The sequence below is a fragment of the Grus americana genome, chromosome 5 (genome assembly GCF_028858705.1).
Source record: "Grus americana isolate bGruAme1 chromosome 5, bGruAme1.mat, whole genome shotgun sequence".
In the NCBI taxonomy this organism is placed as follows: domain Eukaryota; kingdom Metazoa; phylum Chordata; class Aves; order Gruiformes; family Gruidae; genus Grus; species Grus americana.
Genome location: NC_072856.1, coordinates 36361244 through 36385978, shown reverse-complemented (window position 1 = coordinate 36385978; position 24735 = coordinate 36361244). Strand labels below are relative to the sequence as shown.

The 24735-nt window shown below is 37.0% G+C and overlaps 1 protein-coding gene across 1 annotated transcript in view; it reads left to right on the top strand.

Annotated features, from left to right (window-relative positions):
* SPRED1 (sprouty related EVH1 domain containing 1) overlaps window positions 1-24735 on the top strand; it is a 63424-nt gene that overhangs the window by 22339 nt on the left and 16350 nt on the right. The window contains exons 2-4 of the mRNA XM_054827085.1: window positions 13628-13802; window positions 21144-21312; window positions 22599-22648. Of these exons, the coding sequence (XP_054683060.1) occupies window positions 13628-13802; window positions 21144-21312; window positions 22599-22648 (394 nt within the window). The remainder of the gene's footprint in view (window positions 1-13627; window positions 13803-21143; window positions 21313-22598; window positions 22649-24735) is intronic.

Genomic DNA, 24735 nt, shown 5'->3' with positions numbered 1-24735 from the left:
TTTACTGATTAAGGTTGGATAATCGTTCTGAATTGAAGTTAACCTTTCTTCTGGATTACTCTTGATTCACATCAGCTTCCCAGTGTTGATCACCGCAGAGCTGCAGAAGCAGTGGAGAAAGTGCATGGCAGGAATTAATGATAAGGGCAGGAGAAGGATGGGCAGTGCTTCTGGCAACAGTGCCAAATCATACTACTTTGAAGTGCTTATAACAGCAATGGTAGGGCAGGTATGAAAGTAGCCTTGGACTTGTTAGTAGCAGATAGTGTAGAACTGTCAGTAGTTTTCACCCGTCTCCATTAAAGCACCTTCTGAAGTCAGGCTGCAGAAAGTGGTAACAGGCAAGATGAGAAGAAATCTGATGACCGTATGTTTTCATCTGTCTCTGCTTACTCACTGTGGGAATGCTTCTTAGAACCTTTCTTTCCACTCCTTCATGATCCCTAGCAGTTTTCCACCTGTGTTACTTAAAACTATTAATATATTATAGATTGTAATACAATAGCTTGTATTTGCTGGAAATTACTTAATCCATGTACAGTTAAAAATGAAAAAAATCAGTATTTTACTGTGGGGTTTTTTTATTGGAACCGATCTAACCAAATTCTTACCAGTGTAGATTTAGCTACAAGCTTTTATACTTCTGTTTTAATGCAGAAAAAAAAATCAGTGTATTATAGAAAGCCATAGTATACGAATTGTATGCTGAACAGTGATATGCTTTGTGATTATGCTTCTCTCATATAGTTAAAACCAAATACTTTGTGCTGCACGCATTGAAGAAGGGCATCCAGTTTTTCCTCGTGTCTGCTGCTTGTTTGGGAAAAGGAGATGCTGTTTCCTCTCTCTGTCTTATTCCTCCGCTCCACCCTCCCCCCCTTTTTTTTTCTGTTTTAATGTTATTTATTTGTTAGGGAAGAATTTATGCAAGGCATATTCTCCCTCCCCCCTGCCCCAGGGTCTTTTCATCTCACTGACTTTTGAAACATCTATTACTTCATTTTTGTTACTTGAGTTCTGGCATTTTTAGCTCCCCTTTCTTCCCCTTAAATAACTCTTGGGCAATCTTTTCTTTTTTGTGCTTCCTAAAGAAACAGCTGTGTCAGCTGTTTTTCTTTAAATATCAGCTTTTTATGTGGAATAGTCAATATCATTTTTTTAACTAAGTCTGTTGTGAAAATGCCTCAAATAGAGTACCAGTCACACAACACTTCCCAGTCAACATGTGGGTGAAGAAAACAAAAGGATGAGCTACTTTAGTCATCAGGTAGTTAAAACTGCAGAGTGACAGTTCTAGAATCCTTTGACTCAAACAATCACTTCTCTCTTGATGTTTCTTTTAATGATAAGTTTTTAAAAATAATAAGTCTTTAATAACACTGGGAGGAATGGATAAAAATTACAGGGAAATTAGTTCTGTCTAGGAATTACTGTATGACTAGGGAATATTCTTTCTTCCCTTCAAACACAATAATTTTGATATTTGAGCAACCAAATTCAAGAAGCAGAGCTCTCAAAAACACTATTGTACATCCTCTGCGTAAAGCTCATACGTGATAAATGCATTCCCAGTGTTGAGTTGTGAACAAAGTCTACAGAATTCTGTCAGATGAACTTCTACAATACAGCCAGTATTTTAGGCTTAAATTCCTAAATAATGAAAATTTTGCTTCAAAAATTAGAGATTGTTAGTATTACTAAAGAAGTTACTTGTAACATGTTACTGATCTTTTGACCTTGCTTTTCAGGTTGCATAATGAAATGCTGATTGCTTTTCTTTAGCTAGTAAAGCAGTTAATGACTTCTCCTGGTTTATTTGGATTGTGTGGGCAGTCTCATTGCAGATAAAAGTACTGAAAATTCATTGTTTTTTGTAATAAGGGAAAACTATTTGTAATTCTTACTGTTTTAATGGTATACCCTGTGCTTGGGATATGAATAGAGAAGGTCCTTCTGTTGCTGGAATAAGAGCAGAAGTCCATAACAAAACATATGGGTACAAATGAAATGGCCGAATTTAGATTCCTGTTTCTTGAGTTTGATCTTCACCATCTACACCTATTTGTCCGTTCTACCAGTGTAATTTCTCATAATACTTACTGAATATATGATGTCTTCTGTCTCTCTAAGCCAAGATATTTAATTTTCTGTTTGTATTTCTTCAATTATGCAGTCAGGATTCATTTTCAGTGCTGTTAAATATAAGGACACAAATGTTTGTGGAACAGTTTAATGTATATCTCACCGACTTACTACTGAGTTTTCAATTTTGTACTTTATACTGTATTTTATAAACTATTTTATTATACCATATTTTGTGTAATAGAAGTGGCAAATAGCCACTTAAAACAGATTGCTATCCATCCTAAAAATGTTTTGTCTAGTAAAACTGCGCAACATAGGTGTTAGAGCTGCACCAAAAAAACTATATAGTTGTTCCTACATGACGTTTTTGTCCCATAGATTGACTGGAGCAGAAAGACCTTTCTTTTACTCCTTGCTTGCTTGGATTCTACTGTCTAAAAACTCTGTTGAGCTTGCATTGTGTCATGTTGCACTTGCTTTCTTGATACTCTTATCAATGTATTTTGTGCAGTTTGACTTAGCTATCTCCAGCACGCTTTTCAGAACTTCCTCCTTATGGTGAAGTCCCACCCCAGAGCCATAACTTCTGGTGGTGCTAATAGTTTTGAAAAGTCCGAAGAGGAAGAAACAAGATGTAATCATAACACTAAATCATCTCATGATCTCAGTGTTGTAACCCTTTCTTTAGGACTTTTGTCATTGCCAAAACAAGGAAATTCAGCTGGTGGATCCCTTTTCAGTTGCTGAATAGATTGATAGATTCAGTGATTATTGTTGGAGTTCTCATGACCAGCTATCATTTATGAAGTGTGAATGTATTCTTGTTCTGTTAAATATTTGGGGGGAATGCATGTATACTTTTTACTCTTTTTCTGTTCAGTTGGTTACAAGTTTCTAAACTTTTCTTCTGGAACAGCAGCAAATAGTACAACTTAAATCTTGCTTTTAAACTGAGAGGCCTTTTAGTGTGCTAATTTGCTCTATGGTATGTTCATGCATGGCCCATGTATTCATTACGTACAGCTTTTTGTAGAAACTTGTGAAAAGTATTACTTCAGCAGTAGTTGAAGCGGGGAATGTAGTTATGCAAGGCTTAGTTACACTTTTTTGATGCACTATTAACATTCCTATGTTCTCTGACCTTAGGACTTATGAATCACTTATTTCTGTGCTTGAGACTGCTGGCGAGGATGCTAATTATTACTGAGATTATCAAACAGATCATACAGTCATATATTGGATATGTAAGTCACATTGTTCATGCTGACATATTGCAAATATGAAGGGCATACCATTAAAACATTTTGTATGATCTTGTTAATCTTTTGTTTCTTCTCCTTCAATGGATTATTGTAATAGAAGTCTTTGCATTTGTCTTTCACTTGTCTATTTCTTCTATCCCAAATATTCATGGTTTGTTAAAACTACAAAAAGACTGATTCAAACCACAAGGGAATGGTACCTTCCTTTTGGTCACTGAACATAGAGTTTTAAAATAGATCTGTAAGTTCACAAGCTATCTTCCTTAAGGCTCATTCAGATTTTCTTTTTTACTCTGATTTTGATGCTATTTTTGAGCATTTTGCAGTTTGGCCTGTAGTCTTTCTGTTTTGTTGGTGTGGACACTTAGGATTTGTCCATTTGTGTGTGTTTGAAACACCCTTTTGGATGTTTATTGTTCTCTTATGTTAAAAAGAGCAATTTAGCATTAGGGAATTTCCTAGAATATCATTTACTTTGCAAGATCGCTTTCATATGGGCAGGTTAAAGTCCTCAAAAAGCCATGTCAATGTAAACGTTGAGACAACCTTTAGATTGAACGATACCAACAAATGATACTACAGTTTTAATTCACGGAGGTTTTAAAACACTATTTCTTATACAACATTCATTAGCAATCTCACAGCTTAGAAAGTTAAAGGAAGATTATTTTTGTAAGCGTGGATATGCTTTATTTGGTTTCAGGTTCTGTTCCTTTTCTGTGCAGGCTGAGTTGGAAATGCATGCCAGGAATGATCTGGACCTTTTATAAATTTGTTTTAAAGTGACAAGATTAAAATTTAAATTTTGTGATTGCCTACCTAATACAAAGTGTTGCTTGAGGTGAGTAAACTCAGTGGGACTGATGCTTTTTTCTTCCATAAATGTATTGCCAAAAGATTAAGAGTATGTAGCAGCTTACCAGCTAAGCTCTGTATACCGTATACTGTATGCCAACATGCACTCAGGTCTTTATTGAGTTATGCTCATTACAGATGGTCTCTGTCCATCTGTATAGTCTAGGACAAGCTGAACGAAATTCAGACATAGTAAACATAAAACCTGACACAATGTTTTCAGGTATGTTAAAGAAGGTATAGTGGGGTCTACTTGGTTTGTCCTTTATTTTTGCTAAATAAGTTCTTAGGTGTGTTAGGAGGAGAATAATAGCTTTTTGGACATTTGTAGAGCACAATTCTTAAATGCAAGTAGCAGTGGAATAAAAAGTACACAGGTGCTGGTTTGAAAATAACATATTCAGTACAGCCTGTCATACCTTCTTAGAGTAGCTAAAATTGTTCATAAGGAATCTTCTTACCATCTTCTTTCAATGTATTAGTTAACTTCATCTTATTTTAGTGGTCAAGAACTTTATTACAAAATTACTTCTTGATTAATGCATTCATATCTCCTGTTAACAGGGTCTCCAGAGTCCTGCCATTCTTCATCTTGATGGCTAGATGACTAACAGCTTTGACTATGAGGGTGATCTAGTTGTACTTGCATGCCTGTGTGAAGCTCAGGGACTTTGCGAGTATGTAAGACTGGAGGAAAATGACCCTGAGAGAAGAGAGAATTCTGACTTGTTCAGATGTAACTATTACCTGAAAATCTTTCCTTAAATTATGTATCATAAACTGTAGTAATGATTGATATTCCAGGGAAAATAAAAGGCACAACTGAATCTGTAAGCTTCATTTTAAAAAATAAACTTTTCTTCTAGACTGGATGGATGTTGTCTGATGACATTTACTGGAAGTGTCAAGTTGTCTTAGTTTCAGTGGAATCTGCCTTAGGCTACAAACTTGTGCTTGTCCTAAGTTTGCTGAAGTGCCAGAGAAACTTAGAAGCTTGTCTTCCATCGTTTCTTTGGATGTTTCTCTGTTTTTGCAAGGTTGGAAAGAGACAGTAACTTTTCTTATCTAAAAAAAATTAACTTTTTATCTTGTTTTATTTGTGGGCTTTTTCATTTTTATCTACATGTTTCCATGGTAAACAAGTCACAATTAATTCATGGCATCAGTACCCAATAGTGTGATTGCTACTTGATAAGAAACAAGTAGTGATTTCACAAAATTAGAAGAGGTACAGGCATTCTGCACTATAAATGAAGAGATTCCTCTGGATCTTCAGAAATTCTGGGGCAAGGAGGAAGAAAAAACTATGAGAATATATATAAAGAGAGGAGAAGTCAGGTTGGGATGAATATTTCTGGAGTTCATGGCTGTCAGCTTGTAAAAATGAGGCAAACAGGGTTTTCTGGAGGAAGCCCATTAAACTTCGGGGGCATATGAGTAGTAGGATTTGACCACTCAAATCTTGTTATCTGCCTAAAATTGGATGGAATTTAATCCAGGAGTCCCTGGTACCGGCAGTCTTCTGTTGTTAAGCAGGCTGCTGTGGCAGTCATTGAAAAGCACCTTCCATGTCCAGCTTATCTCACCAACCTTTTTACAAAGGGAAACTACATGCTTTGTACTATTCTTCTGGTTCTGCTCAGGTGTCCAAAATCTGCGGACCCATCTTTGAATGTTACTTTGGTTCTTTTTAACTTCTGTGGGGAAGGGTAGTGTCCTGATTTCAGCTGAGATAGTGTTGATTTTCTTCATAGTAGCTAGTTTGGGGCCGTGTTTTGGATTTGTGCTGGAAACAGTGTTGATAACACAGGGATGTTTCTGTGACTGCTGAGCAGTGCTTACACAGAGCCAAGGCCTTTTCTGCTTCTCACAACACCCCACCAGTGAGTAGGCTGGGGGTACACAAGGAGTTGGGAGGGGGCACAGCCAGGACAGCTGACCCCAGTTGACCAAAGGGATGTTCCATACCATATGGCGTCATGCTCAGCATATAAAGCTGGGGGAAGAAGGAAAGGGGGATATTCGGAGTGATGGTGTTTGTCTTCCCAAGTCACCGTTACGCGTGATGGAGCCCTGCTTTCCTGGGGATGGCTGAACACCTGCCTGCCCATGGGAACTGGGGAATGAATTCCTTGTTGTGCTTTGCTTGAGTGCATGGCTTTTGCTTCACCTATTACACTGTCTTTATCTCAACCCACGAGTTTTTTCACTTTTACCCTTCCGATTCTCTCCCCCATGCTACTGCAGGGGAGAGTGAGTGAGTGGCTGCATGGTACTTAGCTGCCAGATGGGGCAAAGCCATGACAGGTAGAAAGAAAAATGTTTGTTTGGATTTTTTATTTGCTTGTGTATTTGTTATCAGATGCAATTTTCTAAGTAATTATGCCTTGACCAGACATTGTTACAGAATCCATACTATTATGAAAACTGAGGGCTCCAAAAGGAAGTTTCTTTAAAAGAAGTGGTACCCAAGTATGTGTTGTGATCTCCTTTAATCTGCTAAAATATTACTTCATTTAACTAATGGGTGACGTACAGAAGTAAAAGACACTAGCTACAATTATTAAACAAGAGGAGGTACTGGGGAGCAGGGCTAAAATGTTATTAATGGAAATGTCAAATATCTACTTTGTGTGAAATTTTCATGGTTTTCAAATTTTTCTAACAGCTGCTTTGTTCTTCCTCTGCTCTTGTGCTTTGCAAAAGCTCTTATGGTAATAGCCATTCTTCCTTGCAGCATCAGTTACTTTACATGGTCAAAAATCTTAGGTTGTCTGTATTCAAATAGGAATGTGGTTCTAGTCCTGCTGCTTGCTTTTTTTTTTTTTTTTTTTTTTTGGTGATGTCTCTAAGAGAACACACTGTAACACCAATATACTGTTTTGACAGTTTCCCGTTCTGGACACTTGTTCATTTTGTGTCTCATTTTCCCTTTTGACTTGTAGGTGCACTGTCAAACACCTTGTTTTACAAGTCTTTCCTGCTAAATAATAATTGTGTAATCAAGTATTTTTGGGTCTTTCAGGATACCAGTTTCCCTTCCTTACGTAATACAATTTCCCACGTAGATTTTTCCTTCTGCCATTTTGGGTTCGAGCCATTTTGTTTGGTAGTTCATGTTTGTGTAAGTAGTTTGGTTTTTGTTCGTTTGAGCAGGAATGTCCCATTCAGGTTTTTTGGCAAAGTCCAAAGCTCTTCAGTAAATTAGTGTAGGTACCAGTATCCTAAATGTAACAGCATTTGTCTACAGTTCCTTCTGGAAATCCATGTCTTTTCTTGCTAAGCTCCTCACAAAAATAAATTTCCTAGGCATAGTAGCCACACACCGTTGCTGTATCTCCTGTCTTTACTGTGAAGAATACCTTTTGCCTCTCTCTTAAAAAGTTCTGCCTTCTATGCATAATAGTTTGGTGTATATTCTGATTTACTGGTACAATTTTGAGAGGAGAAAGGTAACAGTCAAGTCGGGCAGAGCCTCATATAGTAGCTGTTGTTATGGCAAAAATATATATGCAGCAGTTTCCTCTTCATAAAAACTAATAGGATATGCTATCATATGTTTTCATGATGTAAATTGTGTCTTCTTTAGTATTTGTGCTATATTTGCATCTCCTTCTGTTGTAGATAAGTTATTAACGTTTGTGCCAGTGGCAGTCATTCTCTAAACCTTTAGCAACAAAGGGCTTTATATCATCAGCAGTGTACCAATATGTTCATTTGATACTGGTGAAATGAATTATTTTTTTCTAAATTGAGTCAATACTCAACAAATGTTATCTGAAAGTAAAATTGACTTAATTCAGTGGTCTGGTATTACCTTCTGGTACTCTGGGTATGCACGTACACATGAGCACTTCTCTAGCCGGTAATCATGAAATCTTCTGTTAAGCTGTTTAGATAATAAGAACCATAAAAAGCCAAGTGTGGTTCATGTGTGCTCTTCGGGTGAGGCTACAAACAGAGAAATATATTGCACCAGAAGTTGGAGGGGTTAAAGTACATGTGTAAAGTGCCAGTCGGAGGTAAGGAGCCTTTATCCATGAACAGTTCAAATTCGGAGATCAGCCTAGAGCTGTTACTTGCGTGCCAGCGAAGATAGTGTAATTTCATAGCAGTGCATGTCACGATTTTTCAGAATGCCTTTTTTTTTCATCTCCTTAGCCTTGTCAGAAGTGTTTTAATAGCAGTTGTGCACAGTGACAACTCTTACTTCAAACTATCATGAGCTGTCATAAATTAGCCCATGTTAGTTATAAATATAAAGTTGTATTTTATTTAAATTGCTGTGCTTTGAAACATGATATTAAATAAAAGAAAGAATCACAGAATAATTGAGGTAGTAAGGGACCTCTGGAGGTCATCTTGCCCGCCCCCACTGCTCAAGCAGAGCCACCTAAAGCAGGTCACCCAGGACTACGTCCAGGCGGCTTTTGAATATCTCTAAGAACGGAGACTCCACAGCTTCTCTGGGCAACCTGTGCCAGTGCTCAGGCACCCTCACAGTGAAAAAGTGGTTCCTGATGTTCAAATGGAACCTCCTGTGTTTCAGGTTGCGCCCGTTGCCTCTGGTCCTGTCACTGGGCACCACTGAGTAGAGCCTGGCTCTGTCCTCTTTGCACCCTCCCTTCAGGTATTTATATACGTTGATAAGATACCCTCAAGTCTTCTCCAGGCTAAACGGCCCCAGCTCTTTCAGCCTTCCCTCATAATATGACAGATGCTCCAGTCCCATAATGATCTTCGTTGTCTTCACTGGACTCCCTCCAGTAGCTCCATATCGCTCCAGGTGTGCCCTCACCAGTGCTGAGCAGAGGGGAAGGATCACCTCCCTCGACCTGGGGGCAACACTTCTCCTAATGCAGCTCAGGACACGATTGGCCTTCTTTGTCTCAAGGGCACACTGCTGGCTTATGTTCAGCTGGGTGTCTGCCTGAAACCTGAGGTCCTTTTCTGAAAATCCACTTTCCAGCTTTGGAAGAAACCATAATGCTAATAAATATTTTTACCAAAGCTAAGAGGGTCAGTTTCTCGTATGGTTCAGTTTATAAATCCACTTGAAGATCAAGGTTTCTTGATGGTGATGGTAGTAGCTTTATAGTACTAACAGCAATTTGCAATTGCAGTTCAATTGTCTTAACAAACATTTCTGAGATCACTGTTCTTATTTTTCAGTCCTATGTTAAATTAGAAATGTGCAAGATGCAATACAAATAAAAGAATGGAAATGCTTAATATGACTCTAGGAGAGGGAAGATATGCATAGACAGAATAAACATAATGCAATGAGATAGCTGCTCTTTTTTTTTTTTTTTTTTTCCTCCTTCAATATCTCTTCTTTTTCTCTGGGAAAAATATTATGGCAGAAAATTCTTAACCTTCATTCTCTTTTGGATCATTAATGCAAGAAAGGACAAACGTAGTAACGTTTGGTATCTTTACTTAGCTTGATATTACACCTAAGAAGTACCCCCAAATTATCAAAATAATTTATTTTTACAAAAAAAGCCATAGTGATGAAATTACAGTTGTGTTCATCCCCCCAGCCACCAAAAGCAGGATTGTTCATTAGTTGCTGAGCTGAAGGTCTCAGCCTGTCGAGGTCAGTGGAGTCCTTCCTGGGCTTGAACAACAGTTAGGTCATCCAGGTCGTAAGTCAGTTTGGGCCCAAGAGCATTACAACAATATAAACACAGGGTTCTTGGAGGGAGGACAGAGCCTTTAAAACCTGTGGTCAGATTTTAATGCTTGATGCTGTTAAAATAAAGTTGATGGCAGGCAAGGACTGTAAGTCTTCTCTCTTTCCTGTCCACTTATGGTTTGTAGTCATTTGTTTCTGCCCAATAATGCTTTCTCAGGCTTTTTAGTTCACCATGCTCCAGCTTTTGATTTTGGTACAGGAATCATCTTCATTTGTTATATTTTTAGAATGAAACTTTACACTATATGCTATGCTATTTTAGAATTACTTGAAGTTTAATAGGTATACCGTTCAGACACATGCTGTACTCTTCAGTAGCTCTTAACTACTGGGAGGAAATAACACTGTGGATAACCTTTTTTCTTCTTTTTTTTCTTTTTCTTTTCTTTTTTTTTTCTGCTTCATTTCAATTTGTAACTCACTGTAATTGCATAAGAATACCGTACTCTCATCTCCTTACCTGAGGCACTCAGCTGTTAGAATTTGTTTCCATAGTCGTTAGGACTTGATCTTGGATTCTGCTGTAATTGTCCTCAGCCTTCACTGGTGTTCAGCCCTGACTCTTGGGAAGCAGCATACTTCTATGGACAGAATCCTATTTGGCTTTTCCTGTAAACCTTGCTCTGCCTCAAGAGTTTCCAGTGGCTGCAACCAAAATCACGGGAGTCTCAGGAAAGGTTGGATGTGATACGATAGGTTTGGACCTGCTGTTGCAATGCTGCTCTTCATACTACGTTTCACATGCTTGTGGTAGCTCTAGTAAAGGTTTCACAAGAGCAGTGCTCAACTGACCACCCTATTTGTTCAGTTTTCTTTGGTTTAGTTATTCCTGATAGAGCTGCTAAACATGCAAGAGTAGGTAGAACGGTTAGGCTGTAGGGGTGGTGCTGGAAAACCCTGGAGACTTCTGTCCATAGAAGTCTGCCCTTTTCCCACAGTTAAGCTCCACCAGCAGTTTAACAATTTGTTCCGAAATTCCCAAAAGTAGATGGGGCTATAATGCTTAGAGATACAAGACATCTGGGTGGTTTCGGTAGCACCAGTAGTGCAAACAGGCAGATGCTGTTTTGTTTGCAGAGGATTCTGGAAGTGGAAATCACTCTGAGTCCTGCTGCTGCTTTGTGGCTAATTACAAGCTGGTTTGGATTGTTACTAAAAATAGCTATCATTACCAATTGTGAGTTCCTTTAAAATACAAAAAACTAATATTAAAAAATGACCAACACCACCACAAAACCCACAAAACTAAGCAATGTCTTCATAGTCTTTGGCGTTGTTGCAAGTACGGTAATGAATTTGTCTAGTTAATTTACAGGGTGGTTGTCTGGAAAAACTGTTTTGTTTTAATTTAAGAAGCTATTCATTAAATATTACCTGTTGGGAAATCTTATATTGGCTCTTGCACTAACACAGTGGATTTGACAGTAGTTCCTAAAATATTTGAAGCTTTAAATGTTTAAAGCAGTTTAGAAAATACGGGAACAAAACGCAAGATTGTTAACTAGACCAGGCTAGACGTCTCAGTATGGGAAAGGGGGGAAAATCCCAACACTGACAGAAAACTTCTGGCAACTGGCAGTAGCTAAGCCATTGAGGTATGACATGTATCCTCCATCTTTGCTTCTCCTTAGCAATTCTTGAAAAGAAAATGGATGTGGAGTGTAATCTGTTGTAGTTAAAGTTTTCTCACATATCCTAAGTGAAGTTCTGTGATATCCCTAAATGATGCTTAACTGAACTCTTGCTGCAGTCTGGTATACAAAACAACGTTCTAATATTCAGATTTACAACCAAATTTATAGAATGAATAACTTTAAAGCTAAATTTGTGGTTCGCTTGAATGGAGAATAGCAAAGAGAGTGTGTAGGTTTAACCAATTGGTACATCCTATTTTTTACCATTTCAGAGGAAAGTCCCAGTGTCCTCAATTTCTGGCAGAAGAGGCTCTTCGCCTGAGAGAAATGAGACAAAAGACTGCCTGTGTCTGAAGTGTACAACTACAATCTGAACTTATCTCTTGGTGAAATACAGTGATAGAGACCAGTGAATGATTCAGCTTTCAGTAATATTATTGAGCATCAAGTTATAGCCATTTTAATCTGCAGATATTAGAATTGATAGATGCATACAATGAAGGATTGGTTTTTTCTTGATTATATTTGTCTGCTGTGTGGGAGGAGTTACTAAAAGATGTTGGTACAGAAATGATGAGAAACATTGACTAAACTGTCATTTTAATGGTGAGGTTTAGGGGGAGGAGGAGGCTGGTTTTTTGCTTGGAGGGGGCAAACAAAGTCTCTATAAACAAATTCACTTGCCTGTAAGCTAAAATTGGATAGTCTTGTTTTATTTCTCATTTTGCAAACCATTACGTATTTAAGCTTCAGATGCTTGCAGCAAAATTGCTTTTTATATATATATATATATATGTAAGTGAATCATATGTGTGAATCATATGTGTGTGTGAGAACGTAATATATTAATTACGCAAAAAAGCCTACCTTCAGTTATTTTGGGACATTTGGGGGGAGAAATAAAGTGATCATTTTAAAATACAACAGTTTGGTGAATGGTTATATCACAAATAATTTTGTACAAAAGGAACAACTTTGTCCTCTGCTACTGTTTGCTGTTGAGTCCTTAAATTTGACATCACTAATTCTAACTGGCGTAAGTACTTAAACCCTCAATCAGAAATATGTTGCAAAAAATATCATGAAGCTTATTTCTTTTGAAGTGTTGGAATGTTCATTCATGGACTATTACATTCGTGCAGTAAACCATACTTCGAATGTAGGATCTTATAATGTCCTTGGTAAATCACGGGGTTTTCCAGCTGATGTAGCAGCAAATTCATAACCAAAACTAAAATGTGTTATTCAGTTTAAAAGAAATAAATAAAAGCTCAGAGAGAAGATTGCCAAAACCTCTTTTTCCAAGACCTCGAAAAAGGAATTTGGCTTTTAAGTAATGAAGTGATAACCATTTGTTTATTTTATAAAAATGCTAAATGATGGAAAAAGCTGTTAAATTGTAAAATGCAAGTAATTTTCCACAGCCTGCGATTACAGGAGAGAACCAGCTACTAAACACTGCAAATACTAGGTTTTAAGGAGCCGGAACTGGTTCTTTTGTTGTACCCCACAGCGTGTGTGTCCTGACCTACCCTTGCAAAGGATGGGTTATGTGCGTGGGGAGGAGGGAGGGACGGATGGACGAAGGGAAGCAGGGTTTCTGGCTAGAAGCCTGTTCTTGTTTAGATTTCAGTGGCAGAAGGCCTGACCTTTTTCTGCTTTCTTGTTCTCTTTTCTATGCAATTTCATGGTGGCTGGCTGGCTTCACGATTAGTCCAAAATAAATCGGGAGTTGATTCTTACTCTCTTCCCACCTCTGGCCCTCTCTAGCTAGATCATTGACTGTAAAGTTTTTTAGAGGAATATCAGTTTTGACTCTGAGGAACTGTGTTGTCTGGTTAAGTTTCTTTACAAGGAGTCGCATGTAAGCTCCAAGAAGTCCTAATGAAGGCATAAAAGTAGAGAGGAACATTTTTTTAGAGGGTGGTCTTAGACTGGTTTCTTCTAGGTGACTTCTTATGGAACGATTGAACCTCCACAATGTTAATTATCATGATCTTGGCTGTGGGTTTGTTGTTTTATTTTGTTTTTTAACTAGATTTAGCTGGTTTGCATTTATGGAAAACTAATTTCTTCTTTTGCATCTCTTCCAGTAATAGTTATGCACGAGTGCGAGCTGTGGTGATGACCCGGGATGACTCAAGTGGTGGATGGTTACCACTTGGAGGGGGTGGACTAAGCTGTGTCACAGTCTTCAAAGTCATTCCCCAGGAAGAGAATAGCTGTGCTGATTTTCTTATCCATGGAGAACGACTCAGGGATAAAACGGTAACAATTCACTTCCGTTTAATGTTCCTATTAAAACTCTATAGGACCTAAAAATAGGTGTTTGCTTATTTCTGCTTGTAGACTAGAAAGTAAATTTATAGTCTCAGTCCAATGCTGTTGCTGAGCTTTTATCCATATCAATAATTATATACCTAAAGAGCCAATTATTTGTTTTAGGTGCAATACCATGCATTTGTAGAATTAAGCATGTTGATATTTTAGAAACTTTAAAACGTATTTTTTTCATTGCCTTTTTCCATACATTTGGGGAAACATTTTGTTATTCAGGGTTTTTTGCAATGGAGGGTTAAAGTTAAACCTTCTTGTTAACCTATTAATACACTAATGATACTGTATTTAATAGGAGTGTTGGAAAATGAGATAACTTCTTAAAAACACAAAATCTGAAGGAATTCTGCGGTAATATTTCAGTTAGTTGTGGAATTCGACTGTGACAAAACGTAGCCATTTTACATGAAAACGACTTTTGTATTGGAAGAAAGCATGAAGCTGACAGGTCCAAGAATTGATCTGGTTTGATGAACACATAGACAGTATTAATTTTTCAGCTACTTTAAATAACATACCAGTAATAAACTTGTCTAATACAGCATCACAAAAGTCAGTCAGCCTTTCAAAAGGAAAACTAGTGTAGGATCTCAGCCATTTCTACATGCAGACCTGTGGAAGACAAAATTGGCTTACTAAGACTTGCTTAGTTACTTGTGTGCCAAATAGGTTTCTGAAGGGAGGGGTGTCTTACTGTGGAAACAGAAGTGGGGAAAGCACAAGACCTCCATGTTAGTGACTTTTATCAAGAACTTGCTCTTTTCTGCCAATAATTTATGACTCCTGTGTACGCTGAAAAGATAGAATTGCTTCTTACGCCGTACTGCTGATTCTTTCTCAAGCATACCAGTTTCTCCCTTGAGGCAGGACTGCTGAGTTTTCCGCCTTGACTGTGACTGTTGTAGGAAGAGAGCATATAAATAGAAATTCTGCTGACTCAGCTGTTTCAGCGAGGCGTAGTGCTATTAGCAGAGTACCCTGTGTTCCCGCACAGCTATGTGCACCTGCCGTTCCTTCCTCACTTTGCAGTAGTTCCCTTTAGAACTTTTTTTAGCCTTATTGAGGCTGTTTTTGAGGAGCTTAATTGCATTTAGAGATACTTGACAGTTTTGTCTTAATACTTTCGACATTCACAGTTTGCCTTCAGAATCTGAGGGTAATAAAATGCTCAGAACTGAAGGCTGGTTTAATGTTTCTCCTGCATGCATATGAAAATACCACAGCCATCAGCGTTCTGATCTGTTTGCTCTCTCTCTCCTGCTTCCCCTGGGCACGCCTTGTTTCATTTCCACTTCTGGCAGAAGGGTTTAAATGTCTCTGCCCCTCTTACTGTCCAAAATCAAGCTCATGTTAGTATGAATGTTTTCCAAACCTTTATTTCTCTGAACAGTTGGGGTTTTTTGTTTTGTTTTTCTTTTTGTGTGTGTCCCATCCCGTATCCATCTGTCCCCCCCTCTACTGCACCCAAATGTGACCTAGTCTGTCAGGGCAGATTTTGATCTTACTACAGTTTTAGGAACTCGCTGTTGGAAGTCAGCCCCTCAAAAACAGAGGATATAAGATGGAAGAAATGCGGCTAGAAAGAACATCTATCCAGTGTATATTGAATAAAGCTCAGGGAACTAACAAATACAGAGTTAGGCTGTGGAGAATACTGTAGAGCCAGCGATGCTTTGGTAACAGTAAAAGGAAGCTATGTATGCATGTATTTCCTCAGACTTCAAATAATGCACTTCTAAGCAACAGCTAATGTGTAATGAATTAACAACAAAGTTGCACAGTATGCAGCCAGACCCCTGTTGCTGTAAAAGAAACAAGATCCTACACAAAGGTATGTGAGGACATCGTTAGGTCATGACACTTCTTCAGAAGGTCCATAGCAGGGGCTGGAAGAGAATTTCTGTTGGACAGGGACCTGGCCACTGATTCTAAAACTGCTCTGATCCTTATGCTTTCAATATAGTTAATGGTTTTTACATTTGCTCTTAGGATATTCCTGTGGATTCAGTGTTCAAGCACAATTTTTAACCTTTTAGTGAAGCCAAACAATTGGGTTTTAGTCCAAATAGAATTGACAGATGACTTATATTTCATAATTCAAAGAAAAGACGGAAGAAAAACAACATTTCAAAAGTTGAAATGTAATTGTCTGTTCCACTGAGAGTGGAAAAGGCTGTGTTCTCAAAGAGATAACCCTGAAAAGGGCTGTTGAAAATTACTTCAGTGGCGTAAAATGCTATTTTTAATTCTTTCTTTAAAAACAAAGTAAAAGTGGAAATTGTTATGGGTTCATCATGTTTGCTATTGAGTAGGGACCAAATATTTTGATCATCTTCTGATTTAGAGTAAGAGTTATACTGAATCTGTGGTTTCTGAGCTCCAACATCGCTCTAATCTCATTTTAGAATGGCCTCAGTGTATAAATCTGTATACTTGAATAATCTTTGTAGTTAGTCGTACGCTGTCTAGTTGATTGCTCTGCCATTGTATTTGCAAAGAAAAAGTAGCAATATTATTTTAAAAAAGCTTCCGAAACCATTTTGAACATTTCAGTTCTTCAGACTTTGAGCACACATGTCTTCAGGAATGTTTAATCTATTGTAGTATCTAGAAGTCATCACGGCTTCATCAGCTGGACCATCATTTCTGGTTTACTCACTTTTTGCAAGGTACACACAGCTATTTCTGAAAGTACTTTTGTGGATTAAAAAAGAAAGTAATCCTTACAAATGGAGTCTTCCCCGCCAAAGCCACATTACACGCTGTTAAAATACCTTTATAACTAGATTATACTTTTATTTCCTTTGGCCAATAAGTCTTTCTTTTGTGAACTGGCTCAGCTTCCAGAAAAGGTGCAAAAATTCCCTTATCCTGAAAAATCTATAGTGTGGAACTTGGAGCACTTTTAAGGGACACAGGGAAGCATGGGTTTTGAAATACCTCAGGTTAGAGGGAAAATGGAATTCAGATCTATGGCTTTTACCCCAGATACATGGGAGTCATAACGCCAGTATTACTGTTTAACCTGTGTGTCAGTAGAAATGTGGAATTTATTCCAAAGCAACTTGAAATCCATAGGTTAGGTGTTTGATGAAGGTATCTTCTACATGCCTCTTAAATGGTTATACTCAAAATGAATGAGAGGTCTTTTATCTCTTATTGTTTCTTGTAAACTAGCTTTAGTGGCTGCTTCTCCAAGTACTGCTTATGACAGTATGTTGAAATTCTATTCCAATGTGCCAGATCTCTGTATATATTTTATAGGATATACGGGCATTTAATTAGGACTATAGATCTCAGTCTGTAAGTCAGCTGTATAAATGGAATACTTGGGGACTGAACATCAAAATTGAAGTTCCTTGTTGGGGGGGAGTGAGAGGAGAAGGGGAGGATATCCGCATCGTTTCTCTATATACCTGAGAGTTAGATTGCTCTCAGCCCTTTTACAAACCAGCTTCAGGTGACGTGTAGAACTTCCAAAACTTATGTGCAGTATCAAGCTATTTAAAACATCTCATGGGGTTCACAAAAAGCATCCTGGTTATTTGAGAAGATGATCAAAGTGGTGGCACCATTTGAATTAATTTAGGAGAGGGAATGCTGCCTTCTAGTTTGCTCAGGTTGTTTAGATCTGCATTGGAATGTAAGGCTATTTCGTGAAGACTTTGACGTAATTACATGTTTCCTCCTTTATTATACTCACCTTCCTAGATCTGGCTCCAGACAGTCTACTTGGAACAATTGCACTCCCTCCTAACCTGGTTAGGTCTGCTGCTCTCTTTTACTGTGTTTACAGTAGCTCTCTTCTATCTTAATAGCGGTAGTGTTAAACATACGTTACGCTCAAGCTTGCAGCTTTTTAGGCTTTGGTGACTTTTACGTTCTTGAATGAAAAGTCTAATAGACTTCTCTGTTCTGTCTTATTTTCTTCTCTAGTCCTTTGCCATGCAAGTTTTTACTGAAAGAAAAAAAAAAGTGACTAGTATCTTTTGGATCCCGAGTCAGGAGTGACAAATCAAAGTTTAAAATCTTTCTTTTGAAGAACAGGTAATTGTGGAAAGGGAGAGATACAAAGCTGAAACTGAATATAAATAATGTTCTAAAAATCTGATTTTCGAAAACTTAATTTATCATTTACTTTTTAAATTGGCCTTAAAGTTTGAGAAAAGACTGATTCTGATAGGTTGTAGTGCTGTCCTTACATCATCTTACTTTTGAACTGAAAAAAGTATGCTCAGAATAATAATCATGTCACAGGGTCACGGTGGCACTGGGGCCACATGCCCTGTAGCATGAATATACTCAGGTCATGCTGCTTGGTCCCAAGACTCGAGAAAAGCCTTTGATTTTATTTAGCAGAAAAGGCATTCAAAAGTGTCATCAAAAGCTATATGCTTATCTGTTTGTAGATTTGGGCTGACAATGACAAATTGTGAAACTATCTATCTACATGTAATGTTGTAAACTGTTGAAAGTACAGGTAGAAACCACGAAAATAGTATCCAGTATCTAGAAATGTCCAATTATGGGGTCTGTTATCAAAATAGAAATTTATATCAAATGCAATAAGGGGTTTTTCATATTTGTTTCCAAAACAAGCCCTAGATAATGATGCTAATACCTTAAATACTTGTCTTATTTTTGTTTAAAAATATTTGGGTTTGAAGTGTTGAAGTTTAAAATTTAAAATTTCTGACTTTATAGTTTCGTCTTGTCTACACAAGCCAATAATTTCTAGTATCTTTAAAGAATGTCACCTGTAGAGGTGAGAAAAGAAACATGTAGCAAGTATTTTTATGAGTAGTTATGAACTCATTAGTGTTGCATTTAATAACATCTAGATATTAGAAGGATTTCTTCATTAAATAGCAGTAAGTAGATATACAGTCCTGTGTATTCTCTGAGAATTTTGATCTCGATCGTGTGGATCTGGAGCTCTTCTGTCTTGAGTCTGAGACCTCTGCAGTACTTCCCATTACCTGCTAGGGTGGCTGCTTCATATTGGCGGGGAAGTTTTATATTAACTCTTCAAATGAAGAAAACCTTCTCTCGGGTGGGGCAGGCATAAAGTCTTGCTTATATGGATTCTTATGTCTGATAACACGTATGATTTTGATGCAACTAATTTTTCCCCTTTCAATGCCCTTAACCACTTACATCCGCTGTGTTAACTGGTCTGCTTTCATACAGCTTTAGATCTGAATAATCAGGGTTGTCCTGTCAAATTTATTGTTTCCTTAAATCAAGCTGAAAGCAATTACAGCGTTGGATAGGATGTTTGCTTGTTTTGTTAACGATTGCTTGTCTTCTAAAATGTTGTGAGGGGTGGGGGGCAGGCGATAGTAGTGTTGCTTTTGGGATTGGAGGGGTTATTTGGGGGTTTTCTGGATTGGTTTGGGTTTCCTTGAAAAATTTCTACTCAGTAAAGTCTTACTCCAGTGTTTTATCTCCAGTGCTACTATCTTTTAAAAATATTTGTCATCCAGGTATGAATTTTCAGTATAATCTCAATTAACTCCTTTGGGAGCAGGTGTTTGTTGAGATGCTATAAAATCAGTATTGCAGGAGTTTTTGTTGATACTTTGGGTGAAACTGCACACAAAATACAGTGTGAAAATAGTTGATGTTTAATAGAGTGCAGATTCCTCCAAAAGTGCTCACAGACCTAGAAAATGCAGTGATGTGAGAAATCTTCATTTTTTCACTCCTCTTTTTAGGAGGAATCATCAAAAGGAACAAAGAACTTTTAATAGACCTTAGAACTGCAGAATGATAGGGGTTTTCTCATTTGTTTGCGGTTTTTTTTTTTTTGCTACAGCACCTTTTCCTGCTCATCTACAGCAAACAGTTAGATTCCTTCTTATGCTTTCTTGTAGGCCATTGTACCTACACATTGTTGACCGTTTAGGGAATTCAGAGCAGAGTTACAAAAATTCTTCTAATGCTGAGAGAGTTTATATGTGCAGAAACAGTGTCATTCTTCTAGAGACAGAGCTAAAAGGCAGTAAAATTCAAGAGATGATTAGTGGTGGGGTGTAGGGTAGGGGGAATAATGAAAAGCAGGAGACAAAACCCTATTTGCCTATGTAATAATTTGACAAGGAAAGGGGAAGAATGCAAAGGATATGTAAGAATAATCTAAGTACAGACACATAATTTTTTAAAATTTGGAGATTTTTTTCTATTATGTATATAATTAACCTCAGTTTTCCACATGCTGTAAGAAATTTTATGTTTTTCTCTCAAAAAGCTACATATGTAAGAAAATAAAAAATGAAAATTCTGAAAATACATTAATGTTGAAATGATAGAATATTAAAATTCCTCATTCACACCTCAGTGCAGGTTTTCAGAATCTAGTAATAATACAGAGATACGAGGTGTCTTGCTGTGTTTTTTATTATACGTAGTGCTACAGGAGCAGATCAGCGCATGTCCCTCCATACTTTCTTGTTCACCTTGGTTTGGGGGTTTTTTTTAGTCAAGAAACATTCAATGTAACAACGTTGCATAAAATAATTTTTGCAGGTAAATTAAATATGCAAATATATTTTAAAACCCAGCCAATTTAAAGTGGGGAAATGATGTGAAGACTGTGACTTCGCTTTGTAACTGAACGCGCGTGTTATACCTGCGATGGTTTTGTAGCCAAATAATTCTGTTAGTTATTCCTAATTACTGGTTTTTTTATAGTTGAGCCATAAATATATTTGTGTCTAGATATAGTCTGTAATACATACAAAAAGATTTTAGTTTTGATTAATTTCAGTTTTTAAAACAGTTCTCTTGTATTATTTTCTCTTGTCTAGTAACCTTTCTGGGAGAAAACTGGTATGGTCTGAAAACAGCATAAAGTTAGTCCAGCGCTCAAAAACTTTACAGAATAAGTATACAAATAAAATTCCTAGTGATACAGTAATACTTGATATCAGCACAGTCGTGGGTTTTTGGGGGGTGTGGCCTATTTCATTTGCTGAACAGCAAGTCTGTACTAAGAGAAGTGCTTGCTGCAGGTGTGAGATACTTTTGAGACTGCTCAGTAAACAAGTAGCGACCTTAACCCATACAGCCTATCAGCAACTGTTAGTGAATAATTTGGCCATAATGGCAACAAAGGTTAAATTACATCCTTGTAACAGGAAGAAATTTAAACAGAGGCTTTTACCTGCCCTTATGATGTATGTTTTCAGGTAATTCACGAAGAGTACGTTTTGTTCTCAAATTTGATATATTAGTCAGTGATATCTTTTCCTTCTGTCTTCTTTCTGGAAGGTGGTCTTGGAATGCACATTAAAGAAGGACCTCGTTTACAACAAAGTTACTCCTACTTTTTACCACTGGAAGATTGATGACAAAAAGTTTGGCCTCACATTTCAGAGTCCTGCTGATGCAAGAGCATTTGACAGAGGTATTCGGAGAGCAGTAGAGGATATTTCTCAAGGTACATATTTCAGGTGAAGGGGTTGGCGGGGTGTGGGGGGGGTGTTGAGTATTTAGTAAATGAGATAAGTCAAAGCATTTTGCATAACATAAATACTGCTGACAGTATTTAAGGATGTGGATTGATCTATAGCATATTGAGATTTTAACAGTTTTTAAATAGCACTTCTGGCATTTCTAAAATGCCATTCATCCAAGTGTCTTAAATTGTTTCACAGACACTAATAAGGTAATTCCCTGAAACAGCCTCACATAATAAAGCCTCGCCTCTTTTTTTTAGAGATGAGGAAATGGAGGAAGCTAGAGTGTTATCGTGTCTTACTTGGATGATCTTCTCAGAAGCTTGTTACAGCTTCTGTGTTCTTAGAGGATAAGCTATTGAGTTCTCTTTTTCTCTCCTCATACTTTCAGTTAAGAGTTGTATTTGTTTACTAACAGCTGACAGAGTAGTTCTGAGGACAAGTTTATATGGGACAGTAGAAGAATTTACTCTAATAGTAATATGGCTAACTGGTTCCAGAGCTTCACTGAACTCATGGAAACTAGTGAGCAAACTGAAGATCATCAAGCCACAATTCTGAGATGAAAATATGATAAATGTATTGCTAGATAGGGAGAGGGAGGACAGGAAGAGAACAGGTGTCTGTTGAATGGAAAGAACATCTCTTTCAGGCTTGTAAAAAGTAACTCAAAGGGAGAAATTTAAACAAAATATTCTGTGCTGTGATGTGCTGTAATTTCATGTGTTATCATATTAGCAAAGAGGAAAAACATGTTTCTGAAGGGAAATGCTTTTTGACATACTAGAATGACTTCTTTTGAATTGTGCTGATATCATCTGTATCCCTGCAAGAGAAATAATTAGAGAACATATGAGTCCTTTTTTCTCTTAGGGTCTTACAGTTCCAATTTCTGTTGATTTATAGCAAAATATAGCACAATGTGTGTTCATGCCAACCAAATGTATCTGCCTTTCATTTTCAAAATGCTACATTAACAAGAAATATTCCCTTGCTTCTGACTTCTGATGAGACTTTGAAAATGCTTTTACAAGAAAGGTGTGAACAAGATAGAAGAGTGTGTCTAGGAATACTCAGTATATAAAATACAGAATGTAGGAATGAATGGTACTCATAAAATCAAGTTGAAATACAATGATCCACTGGTTAAAAATGTAAGCAAGCATATTTATATCATCATAGCTGGATATTGAAGGATGGTGTGGACTATTGGAAGTAGTAAACTGTAAATGAAAATAATCTTGTCTGTTTTTTACCTTTTCTGTAGGTTATCCACCCTCCCAAAATGATGTTGAAGTGGCAGAAGACTGCTTTCAGGTGATTATTTAAATTTTTAAATTAATCGTGCGGTTATTTTTGGAAGAAATTCATTGCACAATTTTTGTTTTCATTAGTGATAGTAAGCAAAATAAGAGCAATAGCAAAATTTATTTTAATTAAGTTCCAGAACAGTTATCTAGAAGACTTACTATACTCTCTGTCCTAAACTAAGTAGTCAATATTTAATCAACAGGATGATTAACCATCCTGAGTTTAATTTTTAGTTTTTACGGTGTCTGTTCTAGGTTATGTGTCCTCTTTGAACTCATGGGAACATGAAGTATTCTTCTGGGGGGGGCGGAAATAGAAGGGTCAGGAATCTTTTCACATGCACATCCTAGTTGTTTTACTAAATTTCACTCTGCAGCAATAGGCACGTCTAACATTGTATCATTAGAGTTGAAAAGGTGCTGAGATAATGGTTAAAAGAATCTAGTCCAAACGAGAGCAGAAGTTCAGATAATTTTTAAAAACACACTGAAGATAAAGCAGTCATTTGAGATTCAAATTTTTATTGATCCTTCTTTGCACCATTCAATTTCTATAGGTCATAATGGCATAAGAGGTAAAAACTTACCTCCTACTATGCCTCAGAGTTATAATACTTTACACAAATACGAGTACTGTAACACTGATGTGTAGCACTGCTTGGTAATATCCAAGAATCCATGTAATTAAAAAGCCAGTATAAACAAATACTATGGATACATATATACAGTAAATAGCTGTAATAGACCCAAGTAGGTTTTTACTCAGTTATACGTCTGCTTGTCATCTCTTCTTTCCTATTTACAGTTTCATGGAAAGTTTTGGCTTTATTCACACATACATTCAGTTTTCAGAGTGCAGATATTTAAAAGAATATGAAGCTGATATAGAAACAAGTTGACTCAGGGATCTTAGTGACCATTTGGAAAACTGATAGTATTCCTAAGTGGTTTCTTGAGGTGAGAGAGTTTTGATATTTATGCAATATTAAATTCTGTATCAGTGTAGATAGTTGCAGTGTAGAACCTCTGCAACACAAAATCAGAAAATTACCAGCCTGCTTTGAAGATATGGGTAAGAATCAAATTATGATAGGAGAGAGTCAGGTATTTAGAAAGGATACTGCAATGCAGTGGCAATGCAGAAGAGTGTCTTGATTTCTTTCCATTTTATGGTAGAAGAAATGTGCCTCTGTGTAAGAGTTGGCTGTGCAACCACCTGTTGTTCTTTATTTGCAGTGCTTTATTTTAAGGCACTTTGAAGTAAAATTGCTATAAATATTCGACATTTTTGCATTTAAAAATAGGAATGAGATTTTGACAGGGTGGAGGAAATGTGTGCCAAAGTTAATGCAATCCTTATTTAGCTTTTTAAAGACTTGTTTAAACACACTTTGTTGCAAGGATTAATAATTGAGCAATTTCTACAGGCCTAATGAGATTAGAGGAAACTAATTACCTCTTGATTATGCTGCCTAGTTATTATGTTTCTATATAAGGATGCCAAAATTGAAGGAAATATCTGTGATTCTTTATATATACGAAGTTTGTTATTGAGGAAGTGGAGAAAAGTACATTTATATCATCTATTCTATATAGATGTAAATATAGATATATTTAGACATGTAAATAGATGATATAGATTTACTTTATATATATATTAAAAATAAATAGATACATATTTTAAAATACTCTCTTTATATATAAACTTACAGGTGTATACAATCCTGTTTGGTGCAAACTGCTGGTAGAATTATCTGTTACATTCCAGACAGGAAAACATATTTCATGACTTCACCACAACACACATTGCTTAATTGTGAATAGATGGCAAAAATTACCTGTTTTCTAGAGGGAGAAAAAGCTGGCCAATCTGTCTTACCACTTCTCTGCATACCAAACTAAAATAAATGTTACTAAAATTGCCTATTGATAACAATACCAAAAGTGAGGGGAAAAAAAGAAATGCGAGGAAGGCTGAACCCACCCTGGTTTAGCTATGCTTCATCTAAACAAGGTTTATGTATCAATAACAAATTCATAACTGCAGGGTTATGAGGGTCAGCGTAGAAGGGCCACAGATTTTAGTTACAGGCA